Source organism: Phalangium opilio, unplaced genomic scaffold (genome assembly GCF_054372755.1).
Source record: "Phalangium opilio isolate 3A_F unplaced genomic scaffold, DU_Popi_V2 ptg000354l_1, whole genome shotgun sequence".
Lineage (NCBI taxonomy): Eukaryota > Metazoa > Arthropoda > Arachnida > Opiliones > Phalangiidae > Phalangium > Phalangium opilio.
Window position 1 is genome coordinate 338,969 of NW_028324229.1, and position 21,522 is coordinate 360,490.

The window sequence follows — 21,522 nt, forward strand, 5'->3', positions numbered from 1 at the left end:
TTAAGATTTTGATAACGTTGCGTTTAGAGACTTCTGATTCATCCTATATAAGTTTCCACCGCGGTCGAGCTGCCCTTTTGTTTTTTGACCGACATAGATTTTTACACCAGTCTTCCTCCTGACCCCTTCTACAGTCGTTTCCTACCCGGTACATCGGCTGAAGCTACTACCTCTTTCGTAGCTTATAAGCCTTGGCTGCTAGGCCCTTTTCTTAGGTTTTTAGTACCACTAGCCGCCTATCCCGCTGCCATTATTGAAAATTAATTATCGTTCGAGACCTTTTGTTTTTTAAAGGTAGGCATTGTACGATCCATTTTAACTTCTCGGATATTGCTCTCGTATACAGGCAATGTGTATTGCAAGACCGCAACGTTTACTTTTTAAGGCTTCAGGCTGTAGGAAGGAAAGGGTTAAGTTATTGACTTTTAAAGCCCCCCTCCCGCTACATTCCCTATTTATTTTTTTTTTTAAGTTAGAACTTTTTTAAGATTACGATTTTATTGGTTTGACCTCTAACAAGCGATATTTTAAAAATTCGGATACATACCTAGGTTACAATACATTTATTTGAAGGAAAATATCCCACATTATACCTTAATAAACGGCCTTTTCCTAAAGATAAAGTGAAAAAGAAAATATAATTATCATATAATAGTCTTAAAAACACTGACTACTGTCCCATCATTGGTTTAGGCTAAAGTGACGTCTGCTAGCCAGAACCCCTGACCCCTACGGTATTGGCTGAACCATGATCTCATTCACGTGAATGATATCTTGGCTAAACCAAACCGTGCTGGTTCTGGCTAGCAGACACCTTTATTGTATGATGGTATGATTTACAAGCACTTTTTTTAGATTTACAAGCACTTTTTTTAGATTTACAAAATTTACAAGCACTTTTTTTTAGATTTACAAGCACTTTTTTTAGATTTACAAGCACTTTTTTTTAGATTTACAAGCACTTTTTTTAGATTTACAAGCACTTTTTTTAGATTTACAAGCACTTTTTTTAGATTTACAAGCACTTTTTTTAGATTTACAAGCACTATTTTTTAGATTTACAAGCACTATTTTTTAGATTTACAAGCACTATTTTTTAGATTTACAAGCACTTTTTTTAGATTTACAAGCACTTTTTTTTAGATTTACAAGCACTTTTTTTTAGATTTACAAGCACTTTTTTTAGATTATTGGTATCCCAAAATATTCTGTGAAATTTGCAATTAAATAAATTTTTTAATTTTTGTCGGGCTTCAATTGGTCCGATGGGAGTTTCTTCTTCTTCACTTGGAGTAAATTAACATTAAGTTAACCATCGCATTTAATTCCAACCTTTTCTATGCTTTTACCTGCAGAGAAATTTTATTTCGAATTGCACTTGACTAATTACCTACTTTGTTTTTGTTCTTTTCATTACAGGTGTATGGGCAAGCTGGGAAGAATGGTGGACGTACGATGGCATATCCGGTAAGCGTCACAAACCCCTTATTTAAATCTAATCTCATTAACTTTAATAAGCGAAAAGCCGTAATTAATCGCGTAGGGTATAATTACTAAGGTTTATAATACTAATAATGATGGGAGCGACATGGCATAAAAGAAAATTAATGTCTTTTATTATTTTTTAAGTTATACAATTATTGCCTTCTTCCTCCATGGGTCTCATTCGCATTACAAAAAATTAGGCTAATCATATAAATCTAGTAAAAAGTACCTTTCCTGTTTTTTTTTTTTTTATTTTTTTCCCCCGGTGTGTTTCACTCAATTGAATCCCTTGACTAGAAAAGGGTTTGACGTGACATCATTAACCTTTCATCCAAATGGAGTCGCGTTGGCTATGTTCCTAAATGGGAGAGTGTTTTAAATACTTTCAAGAATGTTGAATTAATTTAGTTGGAACTGGGAACCATGTTTCAGGATGTTAAAGGCGATCTATTGTTTGGATTCGTCTGGTTGCGATTTGGGTGCCATTTTTAAGTTTTGGGTAACTGAATACCTACCACTACTGAAATTAGTAAAGTTTGAGATACCATTGTATAACAACCACAACAAAATGTCAAAAGTCATGAAACACCAAACCAATTGCCTAACACTTGAGAATTCAAAGTTTCAAATGGGTTTTAAGAAGGTTGCTGCCCACATTCAGTGGGAAACACCAATGATATTTAATTATTTATTCATAATGATGTTGTTAATTCAACTTAGATTGTTTTGATATTTCTCTTTTTAAACTTCATAACCCTTAATTGACAATTAGATATTAAATTTCATGGTAGAATGTAATGAATTCGGGCGTATTGGCGACGACAGTAGATCATAAAACGACTGACGGAAAAGTTCAATTAAAATGTAATAAGTCAAGCAGTAAGTTTGTTAAATAAATCATCTTCTATTAAACGTGCTTTACGGACATACATACGTAAAAAATGGAACCTAGCTTTGCTTTTGATATTCATTAAATTGGCGCCCGTGTAGGTATAGAACGTCTAGACATTTTGGGCACATCCCAAATATTGCTCTTTTTGATTTAAAAGGGTGGGTGAAATTATTACGAAATATGTTATATTTGATTATTCTGATTTAAATAATTTCCTTGCCATTACATCTCAGTTAATTTATTAACAGTGATAAGTGCTAACATACTGCATCTGAGTTATGTTTTGGAATTTTTGAAGTTTAGGCAAAACTGATAAGGATTTGTATTTATTTTTATAAATACTTTCAAAAATTAACAATTTATAACGATGAGCCTGGTATGGCACTTCTCCATGAACATTGGTGTATTGCGGGTAAAACATTTCTACAGGCGTTCTATGGGAAACCAATGCTAAAGCTTCAGCCTGGTGGCTGGCTTGCCAAAGATGCTCTTGGTATCTTTAAATCATTAAATATGTTATAAAATTTATTAACCTCATCAGTTCCATCTCACGCATTTTAAAACAAAAAGCAGTAAAGAAGGTGTATTGTGCACTTATTAAAATAATAGGCTTAAATAATTTGTTCTTCCATCAACAGTTATTAAGATTAGGCTTAAATAATTTGTTCTTCCATCAACAGTTATTAAGATTAGGCTTAAATAATTTGTTACAGTTATTAAGATTATTATAATCGTCTTAATTTCCAATTAATTATTTATACGATTAAAATAATAAGTAACCAAGGCTTAGTTAAACCTTCAAACGTTTGTAATAAAACGCTTTTCTTTAAGCTCTTAGGTTCAAATTTCATACACCAACCAATGAATGGTATTTGGTTACTAACCCTAATCGTTCGTTAACGCCAAGGCTCTCAAATATCGATATAAAATATTTCTGACAATCCATAAATCAAGTTTCGCGCCTAAATCCTTACCTAAGCTTAAAAAACTAGGTCTATAAATAATTAAAAACCCTGAAGCACGCCTTGGATTGCTAATAAATTAACGCCCCTGTCAAACTAATTTAAATAAAGTTACTGGAGGATACGGGGGCCCGTTCTCTTTCTCATAACCAGCTTTAATTAATCAAATTTAATGGCAACATGATTACGATAACTTCATCAATTTTTTGGAGCAAAAAAGAAAAGGGCAGGGGTTCGGATATGCGGCTCGCTTCGTTTTTCTGCTCAAAGTATGAAACAAAACCTAGTAGATAAGCGGGTTGGCTGTAACTCAAAGCCTAAATATTCCAAGTTTAAGTGAAGATTTGGGGAATACTTTAACCTTCTCATCTGCAGCTAGGAGCACAATGCACCCCAGTCAAATATTAATTATCCAGGGGTTTGGGATTGATAGATGGGTATATAGCTATAGGAAGTGGCTTTAGACTGTCTCGTTCATTTTGGTATGAGGTAGGATGTTAGTTCCTCTCCGGATTACCTCGTTAAAATAGGATGAAAAAAAAGTGTGGTTTTGCGAAGCTTTCCCGATAGGCATTTTACACTCTTCTAGAGTTCTGCTCTTTTACAAGCTAGCTGTTTCGTTCTATACACTCTAGACTATGTTGGATGGATCTAGGAAAACCGGGTTGGTTCTTCCTCTTCCCTCTCTTTCCCCCTTGGGCTGTAAAAGAGACGAAGAATGCTGGGAGTTGTTAATTTCTAGTGTCATCCCCGGGAATCGATTCCAAACTTTCTAATTAACTTTTTTGCCCAGTTTTCATTGTTAAGCCTTGGCTGTAGGCTTTATACCATACTTCCCCGCGATTACTCTCTGTTCATTCTCTTTTTCCCTTGTTAGTGTTTTAGTTTTACCCCGGTTTTATTCACCAACGTTCATATCTCCGTCTTTTAAGGCCCGCTTCGACCTCTAGGCCTACAGTAAGGAGGCTTTTTTTTTAGCCTTGCCTCATTCACGCCTCCTGATGAAAGGCTTTTTAAGGTTTTAAATCCTAGTAGGTATCATTTAGGTCAAAAACTATTTATTAGCGTTTTGTGATACTTAGACGTTCAAGTTTTAGTTTTTTAAAGAAAATTGAAAAAGATTTCTTTTAAAGGAATAATATGGGCTAGATTTTTTTATTATTTTAATCAAAAGAGCGTGTAAAATAATTAATATATCAATTGAAACCATGTTTCTATCTACAATATTAAAGAAGTTACAAGCAATTTAGTGTTCGACGCGTTAGACTTCTTTACGAAGCACTGGGGACTAATCCTATTGGACGACTAGTACCACATGACATATTTGTCCAATAAGATTAGTCCCCATTGCTTCGTGTGAAAGCCTAACGGAATAACGGCCGAAGAGTGGCCACGTTCCGAAAGCTCCCGTATTAAAATTTTAATTTAAATAAAATAAAACTCCTTGAAGTACCAGTGCCAATCTTAAATTTAGAACAATAATTTAAAAAAACGATCAGAATTTTAATATTTTTGATAATTTCTATTGCCCTTATTTCTACTCTCGAAGAGAAACAATTCCCTATCTGAGATTTTTTCGAGGCCCTGTTTCTAAAGCTGGTTTTACTAATATAATTGCAGTCTATACTTAATTCTTTAATTAATGAGCTGTCGGGGTCTAGCGGTTTAAGAAGACTTTTAATTACGACGTACTTTCCAAAGAAGGGTGTTGTCAATTCGAGGCTGATTTTCCTCCGACCGTTCTCGTGAAATACTCGCTGCAATTCGTAGATAATTTGAAAGGAACGAGCCAAGAATCTTTAAGTCACGTTTCTACACTCGAGCTAGCTAGGTTTTCGTTCTGACTGACTGCAGAAAGTTCGTACCGTTGATTTTAACGCTCCAGTAGCCAATCAGAATAAACCTTAATGTATATGCCCCTCCCCTCATTTAAGACTACGAACTTTGCTCCAACTTCTTCCGAGTTAAACAAAAGACTTTGCTAAAGAATATCTTCACTTAAAGTGTTAGTGACATAATTTTCGTCACCCACAAACTTAAAATGCAAAAAAAATCCTTGAAAAATCTAGTTTATTATGATATGTTTACTTTTGTATTTGGTTTCGTAGAAATTTGTAAAATTGCAATCAAAGTTTTGTGTTTGGAAAAGGCCTAGTTAAAATTTTGTTTCGCTTGATGACGTAGTAAGGAGAAACTTTCACTCTAGATGTCGCTCACGTGACGCCTATAAGTGTCTCAGCGCCGCGTTAAGCCTATTTTATTCAGATTCGCGCGGCATTAGCAAAGAACTTGGAACATATAGCCCCCTAGAATTACACATCCACGCTCGAATTTTTCAATTTCCAAGCCCACTTTTTTTTTAACGATAACTTTATCATTCGTTGGTAACGCCATCTATAATGCTTGAGACGAAATAATTATCTGTCGTCTGCTTTGCTGAAGCTGAATTTTTCTCATTTGCTTTAATTGCTTATGAATTTGGGCGCATAGACGCGGTAATGAAAATGTTTTTAAATATTGTTTTGATATTATTTATTGTGAAAAGTAGGCCTATAATATTAAATATGTTTGATGCAATTGTAGGCCTATACTTAGCTGTTGTCCTTAAAATAATATCAATTTGGTAAGCTTTTTTCTAACAGCTTCCATTTTCATTTTTTCATTAAAAATACGAATAACTTTGGGAACTAGAAAGTTCAGATAATGTTTTCATCCAATTTCTTGGGAAAAATGTTTTCACGCATCAGACACCTTTTTACGAGGGATTAAATTTTGAGAGCAATTGTTTTAGAAGCAGTACCACCATCATTTTCAAGGTTTTGCATCCGCAGGCTTTTTTTGGTGAGATCAAGAATTTTCACTACGCTCTCCGAAGGATATATTAAACTACCATGATCTCTAACAATTAATCCTCTGGTCGACTTGGTCGTAATGCAGTAGTCGTGAAAGCTCTTTCATTGATTGCATTTGAGGACTTTGTGCAGTTTCCGTACACAAATCCAGCCAAAATAGTGTCTCTCAATAGGTTTGACCCATCAAAATATAAATGTCCTCTGTTAGCTTTGAGAAGATTTGGTGACACAGTATTATCATGAGCCAAGACATTTGCACAACCAGAACCCTCAACCAGAAAGGCGTTCTTATAAGCTGCTTTAAATTTTAAAATCGTGGGATTGTTGTTTCATCCACCTTTTTGTCTTACTACTCCGAAAAAATATGGTTTTGAGACAGTTTGTACGTTGGAAGGTAATTGTTGTTTTGATTAAAACAATATATTAGTAGATATCAACAGATTTTGATGACCCTAAACTATCGCTTTTTTTTTGCTAGCCCGACTATGTTTCCTATAATTAATGATTAAAAGTTTGAAAACACAGTTGGAGTTTCTCAAAAATTTCTTTAATAAAATATAATTCCATTTCTTAGGCGTGGGTTTGTGGGTACACGCAAAAGTAATGTAGAATAGCGGTTTTTCCCAAGTGACAAAAAACTTTATTTTGGTGACTTTCCGATAGTCAGATATTTGAAAATGATTGCTAACAGGGTTGCCACAGTACCTGGAAAACCTGGAAAAGTCAGGGAATTTAAAATAGGGTTGAAAAGTCAGGGAAATTGATTTAAGTTAGTAAAATTTCTGGGGATAAGTCTATATTGAAAGAGTAATGAAAGTTTTCTCCTCATCCTCTCTTCTTAACACAAGTGAACTCTTGAGCAATCCTTAAAAATGCTGTCTAGAATTGCTTTTATGTAAAAAAACCTCTTAGACTGTTAGATAGTTAAAATGTTTCTTAATGATTTTAAGGTAACAAATACATGGGAAAACTTTATGTAGAGGGTTTATTTAATTAAAAGCACTGAAAACGTGCTGCAAAAATTTACGTTTTCGGCCTAAAAAGGTCAGGGAAAATCTAAGAAAAATGTCAGGGAAAACCTGGAAAAGTCAGGGAATTTGGTTCTGAAATTGAAAATTCTGTGGCAACCCTGTACAAATCGCGGTATTTTTCCCAGGAGACCAATTTGATTTTCCAATGGCATTGAGCCATTTTACTAACAAACTGGACTGATCACCGGATATCTTTATTTGAGTTGCAGTTAGTAATAAAAATAATGTAAAATTGTGGAACAATTATCGCGCTTTGCTTACTTATGATAGGAGGACTGTTCCCATCTGGAACTCCATTCCTACCGAAGTAGGTGGCCAGCCCACTCTCTATTTAAACTCAAAATACGTAAGTTCCTAAAACTTTAACTCGGATGGAGGGAAAGAAATCCACCAATCCCTATCTCTTTAACCACCTTTTTACTATATTATCAGTGTATAAGTTCAAGTTGGAGCTGTAAGGCTTCACAGCCCTAGCTCGTCAATTGAATGGAGCAAAAAAATAAACATTTTTATTTCTCCGTGTATTTTTACATTCCTCAATTGAACATTTTTTGCCCATTTTATACTCGCACACTTTGAAATTAGCGCAAGAAAGTGTTTTTCTCAATAATAAATCGTTTTTATTATGTTATTAAACGTTTAAAAACTATATTTAAACATGTAGTGTATTAAACTAAAAGCACTTTGAAATCGCGCTATTTCCCGCCAAAAAGTTTGAAAATGTTTCATTTTCGCGCAAAAAATAAAATATAGAAATTCTAGTTATGCGCCACACACATAGATGGCGTTACCGACGAATGATAAAGTATACTTGTTGAAAAAACCGGGCGCGCGAAGCGTAGATTTGATGTGTAATTGGCCATATGTCTAATCAGCGCCACTAGCGGATGGTCTGAAAACTACTCCCATAGAGTCTAGGTATATTTAAGCAGGTTTGCAGAATTTCCGTCAGATGGCGCGGCGTTCGAGCCACCTGGCTATGATTCTGCAAACCCTCTTAAATATACCTAGTCTCTATGGGAGTAGTTCTCAGACCATCCGCTAGTGGCGCTGATTAGACATATGGCCAATTCTAGGGGGCTTTTATGTTCCAAGTTCTTTGGGCATTAGTAGACTCGGGAGTCTCGGGCGCGCGCGCTTGGATTTTCCGCGAGATGCCGTGAGTGACGTAGCAATTAGAAAACCCGCCAAAAATCTTCTCCGCAAATTTGCTTTTGCCCCCCAAATTTCAAGTTTTCAAAGTGTTTTATCTGTGTTTTCCTTCATATTTAAATATTAATCAAGCATATTTTTGGAATCAGAAGAGTTTAAACTCTCAAAAAAGTAAGGTTTTCTTTAGATTTGAGATAATTTTCAAATCACGTCGCTATTCCTTTAATTTAAGTTTGAAATTAAATTTTCAGAGAGATAATGACTGTAGAATAAAATAGAATATTTAACATTCTCTCAAACATTGTTTTGTTCAAAATATCGAACAACAACTCACTGTTATTTGCAGTTTCATTTTCGTGGAAAATTAACGGCTTGTTAAACAAATTATTTTTTCTGAGAAAAGGCGAAACTTTCTCTGAAATATTTTAGGCACTAAAATGTAGCTACTTAACTTTTTTTTTATTTTAGACATTTAAAACAAATTTTAATCAGTTCCTAGAAAAGATTTTGGAGTAATTTTCAATTCCAGGAATTTTAATTTAGTTTAAATTAAGCCGAAAAATTCGCTTTGATAATAAAACCAGTTGCTTTAAAGATCTTTTGGAAATTCAATTTTAAAAGTTGGTTTTAACTATAGTTGTTAAGGCTAACTCGTAAACATACACAATGTTAAATTTCGTGGAAAAGGATATAATGTTGACTCAGTGAGTTTGAACTGAAGTTTCACTAAGAAAAACACGTTCTATATTATAAGATATCAGTGTTTGCATAAATAAATTTAAGCAAAGATCCTTAAAGATGCAATTTCGAATTCTCGGAGAGATTAAAATATCGAGGAATAGAAGCAGTTCATAGCTTTGTTATTTACCATTGATAATGGCAGGATTTCAAAACATATTGACAATTACTCTTCAACTGTATTATTCTTTATGGCCTAAACGTGGTTTCTTAGGAAGATACAGGAAACCATATGCCTGTTTCCTTACGTTGCCTAAGGTTATAAGTAACTCGAGTGGATGGTCACTATACACTAGACTGTATCCGTAATAGAGCCATTTGGTACTACGTCTTTTCTGTTACGAGGAAAAGTGACCTTATACCTTTGACCTCATTTCCGTGCCTCCTTCCTATTTAGGAGTTGAAGACGCCCCAACTATCTACCTCTTTCGATTACTATTTAAGGCCTAATGCGGGCCTCGGTAGCGAGGTAATGAGACGAGAAATGGCCTTTCCCATCCTTCCTCCTGAAACCCTCGTGTACTCCGATTAATAGAATTTTTAGGGTCCACTGTCCGTCCCATAGCGTAGACCAAATGCGAATGGGACTCGTTTTTAAGTCATCTTCTTAATGGTCAACTTGGATATTGGTGTTTTTAATTTTTTTTTTTGGTCCGTTGTAACCAAAGAATTTAGCTTGTCCGGAAAGGTATATGTTAGGCTATCACAAACTCGGGAAATTATCCTGTAGAGTGTAGAACCGGAGTTTTAATTCCAAAATTGAGGTTCACTGGATTCGGTTTCGAACCGTGATTGTCTTATTTACTCGAGCCCTGATTGTTTGTTATAAACCCCAAATATTTAGTATCATTTAAAAGGAATGTATTGATACAAATATACTCATACCCCATGGTTCCCTACTGTAAGTTAAGAACGCTAGACTCATTACGTAATGACTGAAGTAAATAAATTCCGAAATTATCAGGGATGACAAAATATATCTTGATATTTTGCAAATAGGTCACCCGCGTTTAAAATGCAAGGGCTATATAAATAACGTCGAGTGAAGTTACTTTTTTGTAATGAAACCCAACTCAACTTAGGTAGGCACTTTGAAGCAAAAAAGTCGTCTTGGTTTTTTTTATTTTTTATTTTTTTGGAAAGAATTTTCTCCGTAGCATAATTTAGATAATTTACATTTCTTGGCGTGTCTGCGTGCGGGTTACTTTTCTTTTGCATTTTAAATGTTTCTCGAAACTGTAAATCGATGTTTTTATTTCTTTTTTTAGTTATAAGAAAAAGTTTTAAGCCTTTTAAAGTTGTTACATTTTGAACATTCTTTCCGCCAAATAATTATATAAACTTTAACTTAATTTCGAATAATAAAATAAAGCTTAAATAGTTTGGTACAATACAAGCTCAGTTTTTTAAATAATGGTTTAAAATTGGGAAATTAATTTGATAATGTCTTCCTAACATCCTTCGTTTGTAAGAATCTTATTTTACTTTCTACCCTTTTTTTCTTCGTTTCATTTTGGTCCTCTCAGATTATGCGGGTTGCTTAATTTAAAGATGAAAGGGTCGCATTCGCTTATTTCTTTTTTTTTTTACTTTAATTTTTTATTCTCGCTTTCTCTTTCTCGGAAAGTTTGAATCGTTACAAAACATTAAAGAGCCGTTTTTAAAAAAAAAAATCCTTTTTTTTTACTTGGTCTTCTTTCCACTCTCGAGTTCATCTCTTCTTTCATTTTTTGGCTCCCGCACGCATCTTTAAAATGAGCCTGATTAGAGAGACTAGCTGAATGCCGAGGTTCAAGATGAGGATGGAAGATTTTTAACATCCTGGGTGAAAAAAAACGGGCCTTGGTTTAATAATAAGGGTTTTTTGTATGGGATAGAAAAAAGGTCGATGAGCTTTGAGGGGTCGTTCAAATATTAATATTATATAATGGAAGCGTTGATAAATATATATATAGTGTGTTTTTATACGTCTGCTATAAATTAATGGGTGTGTTCTTTGGTGAAAACGTCACGGAACATCGGGTCTACAACATTAAGTTTTAACATAGGTTTATGAGATATGTTATAAGTATGACGACACTAACTATAATTCGTAATGCCAGAGACTTACTGATAGCTAGTTCGAGAACGACGCTAGAATTCACTACACATGGTTTTGCAGTTCATCTTCCTATTCAGACTCTACTAAACCTTTGACAGCGCCTCACCAGGCGTCGCTTTACGAGAATCTGTGACGTTTCACCTTAGTGAGAGCTTGTCATGAAGTGACGTAGCTGAAACGTCATCCATTCTCGTGAAGCGACGCCTGGTGAAGCGTTGTCAAAGGCTTAGTACAGACTAAATAAGAACATTGACTGCAAAACGGAGTGCAGTCTATTCTCGCGTCGTTCTCGAACTAACTATCAGTAAGTCTCTAGCATTACGAAGTATAGGAAGTGTCATCATACTTATGGAAGATATCTTATAAACTTATGACAATAGTGATATTCAACTAAATTGTAGTTTAGATGTAAATTCATCTAGATAAAGACTTGACATTAAGGTGGCACGACCTGTCCTGTCATATTCTACTTTGAAAACCCGCAAGATATTTTTCTGATGGGTATATTTTTTTCTATTGGATTGTCGGCTAATGCTTTTCAAAAAAGTTGGCTCTAGATGCTTTTGACTTTTCTGGGGTTTTTTCTTTTTCTTTGGAATTTAAGGATTTTTTTTATTTTTCTGCATAATTTTTTATCTCTAACTCGCTTGATACTTTTCAACGGGAGCGATTAGGAAAAAAATACGTTTTTTTTCTCACCATTTCAGTTTGCGTTGTCAAGTTCAGCTTTTTCGTTGTGAAAAATAAGTTGACATTTTTTATTTTTTTTTTTTTTGTATTTGAGGGATTTTTTTTCAGGACAGGGGTTAATCGCTGTATGTAGATTTACGGACTTTTTTGAGGTGTTAAATTTCGATTTATTTTTAAAGTCTTCTCGTAACCGTTTTACGAAGTTTTTTTCCATAACGTCATTATTGTAAGACCGCTCTGACAGCATTTATAGCTTGGAAAACTAGATTAGAAAAGTCTGTGACGCTGATTGGTCAACCATACACATAGATTTCTTCAACTTGGAATCTTTAACAGGGCCATTTTCTGAGCCTTTCCAATTGAATTAAATAGGAGGAGGTGTAGAAACCGTCATCCCTGACGTCATTCGTAATGTATTTGAAATTAACCACCACGTGATATTGACGTAGCTAACGACCTGCACCTTGACTCCCACGTCCTATGAGAGCCAAACACCGAACGTAAACAAGTTATCTGAGCGAGTAAACTTAGGGTCAACGGTTGTCCTAAATACGTGAATAGCCAATGAGACTCCAGAGAGATGAGTTGGAGCGGGATGTTTAACAAAGTTTTAAGCCCTTCCCTTTACCTTCAATTAGATATTAGTATGGGGGTTCATGGCCTCTTAAAGATTCCAAGTGGAAGAAATCTATATTTATTCCTGCCAATAAAAATAGGCATATATGATTTGTTAATTTTACGCCCTCTGAATTTTATTTTTTCTTCAGATAATAACTTTTCTCGAAACTTCTATGATTAAAACACTCTTATAAACCACTTGCTTTGGGAAATAAAGGAGAACTTCGGAACAGTTTTCCGCCCATCTCTCTCTCTCTCTCTCTCTCTCTCTCTCTCTCTCTCTCTCTCTCTCTCTCTCTCTCTCTCTCTCTCTCTCTCTCTCTCTCTCTCTCTCTCTCTCTCTCTCTCTCTCTCTCTCTCTCTCTCTCTCTCTCTCTCTCTCTCTCTCTCTCTCTCTCTCTCTCTCTCTCTCTCTCTCTCTCTCTCTCTCTCTCTCTCTCTCTCTCTCTCTCTCTCTCTCTCTCTCTCTCCTCTGGGAAATGCAATTTTGAGAACAATTCCTATACATACGCTTCGAATAACCCGAGATAAAATCTTCGTAAAGACAAAATTGAGATTCGAACAGCGTTGCCGAAAAATTCCACATTCTTTTTATTAAAAACGAATGTTACGAAATATTTCCAGAAGTTAACTTGGGGGCTCACGGGGATGATAAAGGCAACTGCAGAATGATATCCCCACCCAAAAAAAATAAGAAAAAATCCGAGAACAGACAGTAGTTCCAAAGATATCCTGTGCCTAACATCGAATTGAAGAATATTTTTGGGTGCACGCCTTTGTAGTTTTGATTTTAGATTTAGGTTAGGTTGTCTAATGGGTAGAAGTCTTTGTCGGGTTAGTAAATGCCTTTAATTCGTGGTAAGCCTTTGACAAAGGAGTACGATCAACACGAGGCAGATTTTGATGATCTGAATTAACCGTAGTTCATTTTGAACTAGAGAAATATGAAGCATGCACGGACCACCCTTGGTGGGTTTCAAGTTTCAATCCCCTAAGCTAGAAATGGGACACATTGTTTCTACAGTGTCCTTCTTGATTCCTCGGGTTCCATCTGATCCTCCGCACGGGGAGGGAGCAAAGAGTTCTGATCCGCTTTCGTCTTCTTTCCAATCTTGGATATATTTTTTTTTGTCGTAGAAGAAATGGCGGGACGAAACCAGCGGCTCCTTTTATCGTCAAAAAGTATCCGAGCTGAAAATTTGCGGAATATTTGAGATTTCTGGTTTCGCGGGATCAACTTTCCCCTTCTAGCTTTTTTTTTTATTTCTTTTTTTTTTCTTCCACAAATCCCTGAAAACTAAAAGTCATTTCTCGTTTTCTCCATCTTCTTCTCATCCCGTTCTTCATCCACGGAATCCGAAAATTTTCGTGCCCCTTTTTTGGTAACCCCCTTTCTTTTGGAACTATTTTTCGCAGACCGTAGGAAGTAAATTCGCCGGAAGTACGAATAATTTTTCAAATTCCGAGTTCTAATGAAATGGGTGCTAACGAACTGAAAAGCGACCTTCAAGTCGAGCGACTTTTCTATCATACTTTAAGGGGTAGTTAGCTAACTGAAAGCCTTGGAATGCGGTGCTAATGAACAGAAAATAAACAAGAGAGTTTTCCATCTCGAATTTTTGTATCCCTCAGACCAAAATCCTCTACTGTTCATCTTCAGTTTGCCCGACTAGTATTTTACAAGAACTCCTCAAAACTCGGCATGGTCTCTATTGTATCCTTAAGCAATTAACGAATATACGACGAGCATTTAAAATCCAAAGTTAAACTTTATTACTGAAAGACAGTATCGTTTGATTTAATACAAGTTAAAGCATTGAACGCCAGAGAGATAGTGAGTGGATAGAGATTACAGTTTAGACTATTTATACAGATTGCCTAAAAACTAATGTTTGTAGGTGATAGCTTTTTCCGTACAGTCTCTCCATTGATAGTCTCTATGCCCACTTTTCAGTTCCTTAGAACCCTTTTCGTTGGATCTTGGCCTTGTACTTTGTAGGATACGTTTGGAAATTTAAAAGAAAAAATATCCATTTTCTGGACTGATTTACATTCGATTATTTCGTGGTTTATACAGGGTGTTTGTGAAAAGTCCATCAATAATGAAAGGGCGTATTTATTGGGCCATTTTGAGTCGAAAATGTTCTATGACATTTTGCCGTCCGAGCCACGGTTTTCGAGTTATGATTTGAATATTTTAGGGATGACCCCTTCATTAAATTAGCGCTGTCTTTCAATTTCTTAATTAAATTTAAGGGGTCATCCGTAAATTACTCCAATCATAACTTGAAAACAGTGGCTCGGACGGAAAAATGTCATAGAACATTTTCGACTCAAAGTGGCCCAATAAATACGCCCTTTCATTATTGATGGACATTTCACAAACACCCTGTATACTTCTGACTGGCTCTAGTAGCCTATTCAGAAATGCTATTTTCTTCCAATGGTATCTTTGTTTTTTAGGGAGGATGGGGTTTTGCCTTCGAGTCGAGTTTTCTCACGAGATGAAAGAGGATGTTTCAAAGTTAAATCTGAATTTTTTTTTGTCTTTTGAGATGGGAAAGGATATTTAGAGTTTTGAACTTATTGTAATAATGGGTTTGGGGGTTAGGGACCTTTCAAACAAAAATATATGACCTACTTTACTAGCCACAAAAATATAGCGACTATATTTGAAAACACGGCGCGTGTCCGAGTGGTTTTTTAGGGCCCTTGAAGTTGATGTCGGACTAATAAGGCTTGGATTGAGGGTTCCAGGATTTACTTTATCTCCGTTTTTAATTGTAATTAAGTTTCAGAGATATGTAACGGTAGGCCAAAGAGCTTGAGTGCTATGTGCGAAAATTTAACAGATAAATAGAGTCAAGTGTTTAACTTGTATTTCATTGGAATTCCTCGTCTTGAGTTCAATGATTCGCTCATTGCCCTTCTCGAGGACATTCGAAAAGTGTTTTTAGACAGTGACTTGACTCACTTTGAATCTTTTTTTTAAGCAAGGCCTAGAGTTTGTTAATTTTAAAGTCAAATGTGAAAGGATCACCGTACTACGTAAAGCCCCTGGAGGTACTCGGCCCCCATTGTGTATAGAAAAGGGATTTCTATTCCGCCTTCTTGTGCTAGGGAGCAAACGAACCCTATAGATCCTTACAATCATCGCTGCCTCTAGTTCTAGCTTCTCTCCGCCTAACTTTCAACCTCGTTTCAAGAATTTTTGTAGATATCTATGATCGCACCTGAAATGGAGATAAAAATTCAACGCCGCCAAGGCTTAACGTCTGATTTATCATGCTAATTAATGGGGGATTAATTAAGATGGCCATGAAAATTCGCAATCCCCGTTGAGTCTAAAGAAAAGTTGTGAAATGCATAATTTAAATCTTACCATAGCGACTTAATTACGGTAATGGGATCATGTTTATTTTTAAAAATGTGTATTAGTTGTTAAGCCTAATTCAAGACTAACCCGTTTCATTATTATACCTTCAGATCGGCTAAGACGCGTGCGTTAATAGGCTTAGTATTACAGTCTCTATATGACGTCACGCGATTTCGCTGGAAAAGACATTCCCAAGGGGAAAATGCAAGGTGTTGTTGGACGCTTGGCTCTACATCTATTATTTAAAAATGTTTCCTTTACAATCATCGGAAGAGCTCCGTGTAATATCGGAGCGTTCGGTTCGGTGCATCTGGGCCGGGTACGCTTACTATATCCATTTCTGATATCGACCTTTCGAACTATGAGATATTACTAGTCGATGCCGATCGATTCCCATGCAGGCCTCTTTATGAAGGAACGAACGACACAGAAAGCGAGAATCAATTTTGTCACGCATAACTTACCATTATCCGCCCCGTGTTTTCTTTCTGTATGTATGCATACAACGTAATTACATCTTTGATTGGAGATTGTGTAGTGAAAACATTTATTGGAATCAAGTTACAATATACATTTTTGAAATTCAAGTGAACTTTCAAATAGAAACGATACAAAGTTTAAGTTTGAGTTTTTTATTTTATTTCGATTTAAAAACCCGAAAGTTCAATCGTTGAACTTTCCTTTTAAGGATATCCCTTGATTAGATTGATCTAATTATCCTTAGTTATTCGCCTATACATTCATCATTTTTTAAATAATTCCCTATTATGGTCGTCACACCAAATTGGGTCGTTTTTTTTCGCGAGCTGAAAATGTCCCACGTATAGCGGTCAGTCCCTAGGTAGTCATAGAGAGAACCCGCTGGGTTATCTTTGGAACCTTGATGGAGATGGGCGGCAGCCAGAAAAGGAAAAAGAAATTTCCTTCTCACTTCTTTCCGTTCCTCTTTTACTTTCTCCCTCCTCCATGAATTGAGTTTGATTCTCCCATTCGTATGAACTATAGTCATAGGTTTACGTAGATAGTGCATGGGCTAGCAGAAACTCAAAGAGATACGTCAGTATTCTTAAAGAGGTTCGATAGATTCTTCTAGTCTTATAGAAGAAGCCTTCTTCTAGTCTTTTAGCTCTGTATAAGAGCTTGGATCCCTTGGGGTTCGTTTTCAAATAGCCCTCCTTTTTAGTAGGGTGGGGATCGAGTGCTTGGGCACACTCCTAATTGTATAATGGGGACGTTCAGGCCGGGAAGTAATCAAAGACTTTTTTCCAGCCTGACCCGGCCACACTTCCATCTATATACCCCCATCACTACTCCTTACTTTCCGTATCCCAACTATGTCGCCCTCTCTCTTTACAGCGTGGCTTCTCCGCTTTCAGGCTCGGTTCGACCCTCAAGTTGCAAGGGTTGTTCAAGATCCCTAACGAGACTAGCTATATATTTTTTTATCGAGTGTTAGTGCGGTGTCAATGATTGGTGTTTTTCCGTGACCGTGGGTTACTGGTCAACTAGTGACCAGTATAAGGTTGAGAATTTTGCAAATGTATTCGGAAAGGGGTCCTGTCCATAGAATAAATTGCTCAAGGTTCAGAGCTTCTCAAAGTTGTGGTCTCATTGAAATATAAAATAGCAGTCTCTGAGAAGCGCTGGTGTATTTATACCTCGAATGTTTATTAATATATGTAACTAGATGGAGATTATAGAAGAACGATGACACTCTGCATGTATCCTCTTAATACTTTAGTTACGTAACATGATTCTTCCCATGCTCACCCTTTTCGTTTCCTCTCCTGCTCATCAAAGTTCAGGTGGGCATCGCATCGTGCTAAGGTGAATTCTATAACCACAGCAATCAACCCACATACCTCATTTTGACGTGGGACAAAAAAAAATCCACAAGCGCCTGGCAAATAGTTAAGCGCTAATAGAGTAATTATGAGGGAACTATTTATCGCGTATGTGATTCGGTTTAGTAACCTTGCTTCAAATGTTCTGATGCTAAGAGAAGTATTATATACTTCCTATGCAACGTTTTAAAATTATCTCCATGAGACACGCTAGAGATGAGTTTATAAGCGAAATAGCCCATATTTTGAATGCCATATTAACGTCGTTGAACGTGAGTTGTTTAACTATTACTTCTCTAGGCTCTCGTCGATCCCTAAAGGACTTTAACTCTTTTTCGACAAAGCGATACCAAGGAGTAATTTGACTGGTTTCGAAAAAAGAACGCACTCTGCGTTGAATTAAAGAATAATCAATTGTAATAATTAAAGCAGTTTAAGATATATTTTGTAACGACTTTTTATATTAATTAACCAACATTTCCCTATCCCTTTAAAATATGTTCATTATCCCTTTAAAATATTTATTTCCCTGATTATTCACAGAGCCTCAAAAATAAATTCCCCTTTGACCCTTTTGTAAAGGCCTTAACGCTGGTCGTTGGCTGACAACGAAAAGGTCATCTTCCCTTAGCTAGCTTTCTTTAGGCCAGGAGAAAAGCGATGCTACATTCAAATTATTAAAACCGTGAAGTTACCCCCCCCCCCATGTTTATCTACTGGGTTCATAGCATCCCCCGAAAAGAATATTATTCTTAAACACCACATTGAGAGTTGCCAAGTGTATTTTTGTAAAGTGTATTCTATTGTATAAAGTTAAAATATCGAAAGCAATGTATATAGAAATAGTAACAAGCGCGAAGATGGGTTTTTAACCATCAATACGAAAAGCAAAGAAGAAGCTCGCGAAACCACGAACACCTGACGAAGAGGTGAAAAGAGGACAATACTCTCAGGCGACCTACGTCACAAATACCCTAGCAAGCCACAAAAGATTTGGCCAACGATATAAGCCCAAGATTTTCTATAGATCGTAGTCTTTTAATTTCGGTCGTTAAAGCCAGAGGTTATGCCCAATACCCTCCAGCCGAAGGATACACAGAAGTTGCCCTCGATGCTGGACAGACTCTGCCGGACGCTACTCGCTAATGTCGATGCTGGACAGACTCTGCCGGACGCTACTCGCTAATGCCGATGCTGGACAGACTCTGCCGGACGCTACTCGCTAATGCCGATGCTGGACGCTAATTTCTAATGCCGATACCGTACACCGCATTACAATTCCGCTGCCGTATGCCGACCAAAAACCTCGGAGCTCGGACGCCAGAGTGTTCCCCAAGAGGGCCCTCTAAAAACCGTTAGTCGTAAACCATTCGCGCTAACCCGAACCACGCGTCCCGCGTACCGTTCCCGCCAAAAAGACGTTTCGTTCCTTGTTAAGGAAGCGCGCATCGTAAGATGGACTTCTAAAAGGCTACGTGCCTCGCGCTAACCCGAACCACGCGTCCCGTGTGCCGCTCCCGCCAAAAAGAGCACTCATCGTAAGATGGACTTCTAAAAGGCTATGAGCCTCGTGCCACCGTTTTTCGTACTCTGGACTCTACGTCTCACGTATCGTTATGATTTATTTTAATTTACTATTTCATTATTTTTACTATACCATTATGTTAATTATTATTTCATTATTTAAATGTCGGAGAACATAATCTTGTTAATTTAGTTTTAAGTTATTGTTAGGTTAGTTTTAAGTTATTGTTAGGTTAAAAGTTAAGGTCATGACCAGTAGAATTATTATTAGCTTAGGTTTATTATTTTATGGTTAACAATAATTAAATGATTAATCTTGGTAACTCTCAAACCAGTAGTTTTTATTCACTATAAAATCCCCTAGACACAACTGACCACGTGATTAATTTATACGCTATGCCTATGGGCAACCGAACCGGACCAACCTATTATTTAATTCCAATTTTGTAGCTAGTTTTCCTTGGTTTAAAGTTATGCTAAACCGCATTGGTTTTAGTCACCCAACCCAACGTTAAGAACGAATAAGAAAAACGCTACAATTTTTACCTTTCGTTGACAAGTCTCAAAGCTTTTGGGTTGATGGTATTTTTAAAGATAAAAGCTAGTGGCTGGCTTTGATACTTCTTGGAACTAATGTGAGCGTTGATGAAAGTTGGATGGTTCCCTTTGTTTTCCATCATGTCGGAAAAAAAGTTTTTCAATTCGGCGAAAAAAATGTTGTAATGAGTTACATCGTGAGTTTTCTGGCGTTCAACTATTTCACATAGTTGTTTCATTTCGTATGATTTCTGAAATGTAAATAGTTCTAAATCATGTTTCAGAAATTTAAGAGTATAATCTAAGTCTGCCATAAAATAAGGGGATGTTTTTTTGGTGATTTTGAGTCAATAATTTAACTTCTATCTCCATTTTGCCGTCCGGGACACAGTTTTCGAGTTATGATTTGAGTTTTTTAGGGATGACCCCCTTAATTAAATTAGAAATCATTGTCTAAATCAGTTTCTTAATTAAGGGGTCATCCGTAAAATACTCCAATCTTAACTCGAAAACAGTGGCCCGGACGGCAAAATGTCATAGGCAAAGAACATCCCCCTTAATTTATGGCAGACCTATTGTTTTTGATATAATTACGCACGTCTTGACAAACTGCTTTTACACCCAAGTTCAACTGGATAAACAAATTAAGATGTGGCGTACGCCAAACATCGTCTATGGTTTCGATGTTTATATTTTGGGGACTAGAGTAATTGGCTTTCAGGAGTCCATTGAATAGATTGACCAGTATCACTGTGATTAAAATCCAGAATCCCGTGGCCACTCTTACAGCTGACATAGAGGGAATGTCATATGCTAATGTAAATAAAATAAGCGCTTATTGCTCAACCGATTGTGGCGGTATTTTCTCGTACCTTTGCCCATTATCGCTCCGAAGTGATTTAATGTATTATCCAAAATACATTGCGAAATTTTGGTTCTTATTCCGTTGCTCCGTTTCTCGATAATTTCGATAGTTGTTAAGGTACAGTAGACCAAAAAAATTCCCAGCCATATCTGAATGATTATTAGACAGAATTCTATAGTTATGACCAGGGACAGATTTAAATTTATAAGCAGGAATGGAGAACGGTTAGTATTTACTTCAGCCCAGTATAGGGCCCCTCCCTCCAACACGTAACGAAAAGTTTACATTATCTTATCAATTAAACTACGTTTTGATGACGTTGCTGACGGGGACGGCGAAAAATACGTAATTCCTTTTTACCTCTGTCGCTATGACCCGCCTCTTCTTTCATACCCCTCCGTCTCATGTAAGGGGGTCCGGGACTTTGACGCGCGCCCAGATTACTCCGTTCTCCATTCCTACTTCTAAAATTAAATCTATCCCTGTTATGACTAAAATCAAAGATAGAATTGCATGGGAAATGACAGAAAGTACAATGTTTATGACGCTTGTTTCAAGTGTCTTTCGGCTATTTCCAATTTTCTTTGCCAAAAAAGTGCTAACTTGATAAGGTAAATTTTTCATTTCTTCCCATGCTCCAATTGAATTATTAACAACAGTAGCGTTTGCTTCTGATATGAGGGTAAAATAAGTGTACATGATTGGGACAGTTGTAATATACTCTTGAAGTTGCAACGATTTTTGATGAGCTTTACTGACAAAGGGCCCCGGAACTAATACGATATACTAGGTAGAAATATATTACAAATTATAACAAAGGTAACTGCTTCACCTTCATCGACATTCTAAGATTCG

The 21,522-nt window shown here is 36.4% G+C and overlaps 1 protein-coding gene and 1 long non-coding RNA gene across 6 annotated transcripts in view; both read left to right on the forward strand.

Annotated features, from left to right (window-relative positions):
- The window catches only part of LOC149602621 (carbonic anhydrase-related protein 10-like), a 68,228-nt gene that overhangs the window by 17,843 nt on the left and 28,863 nt on the right, over positions 1-21,522 (forward strand). For all 3 annotated transcript variants that reach the window (XM_089860885.1, XM_089860884.1, XM_089860886.1), the window contains exon 2: positions 1,420-1,467. In XM_089860885.1, coding sequence (XP_089717011.1) covers positions 1,420-1,467 — 48 coding nt within the window. The remainder of the gene's footprint in view (positions 1-1,419; positions 1,468-21,522) is intronic.
- On the forward strand, positions 5,969-7,873 carry LOC149602622 (uncharacterized). Of its 3 annotated transcripts, XR_016377803.1 has the most exons (3): positions 5,969-6,585; positions 7,493-7,568; positions 7,655-7,873. It is a non-coding gene; the product is annotated as an uncharacterized LOC149602622 (long non-coding RNA). The 3 variants fall into 3 exon arrangements; XR_016377801.1 differs by having other exon boundaries at positions 5,969-7,568; XR_016377802.1 differs by lacking the exons at positions 7,493-7,568; positions 7,655-7,873 and adding an exon at positions 6,670-6,715.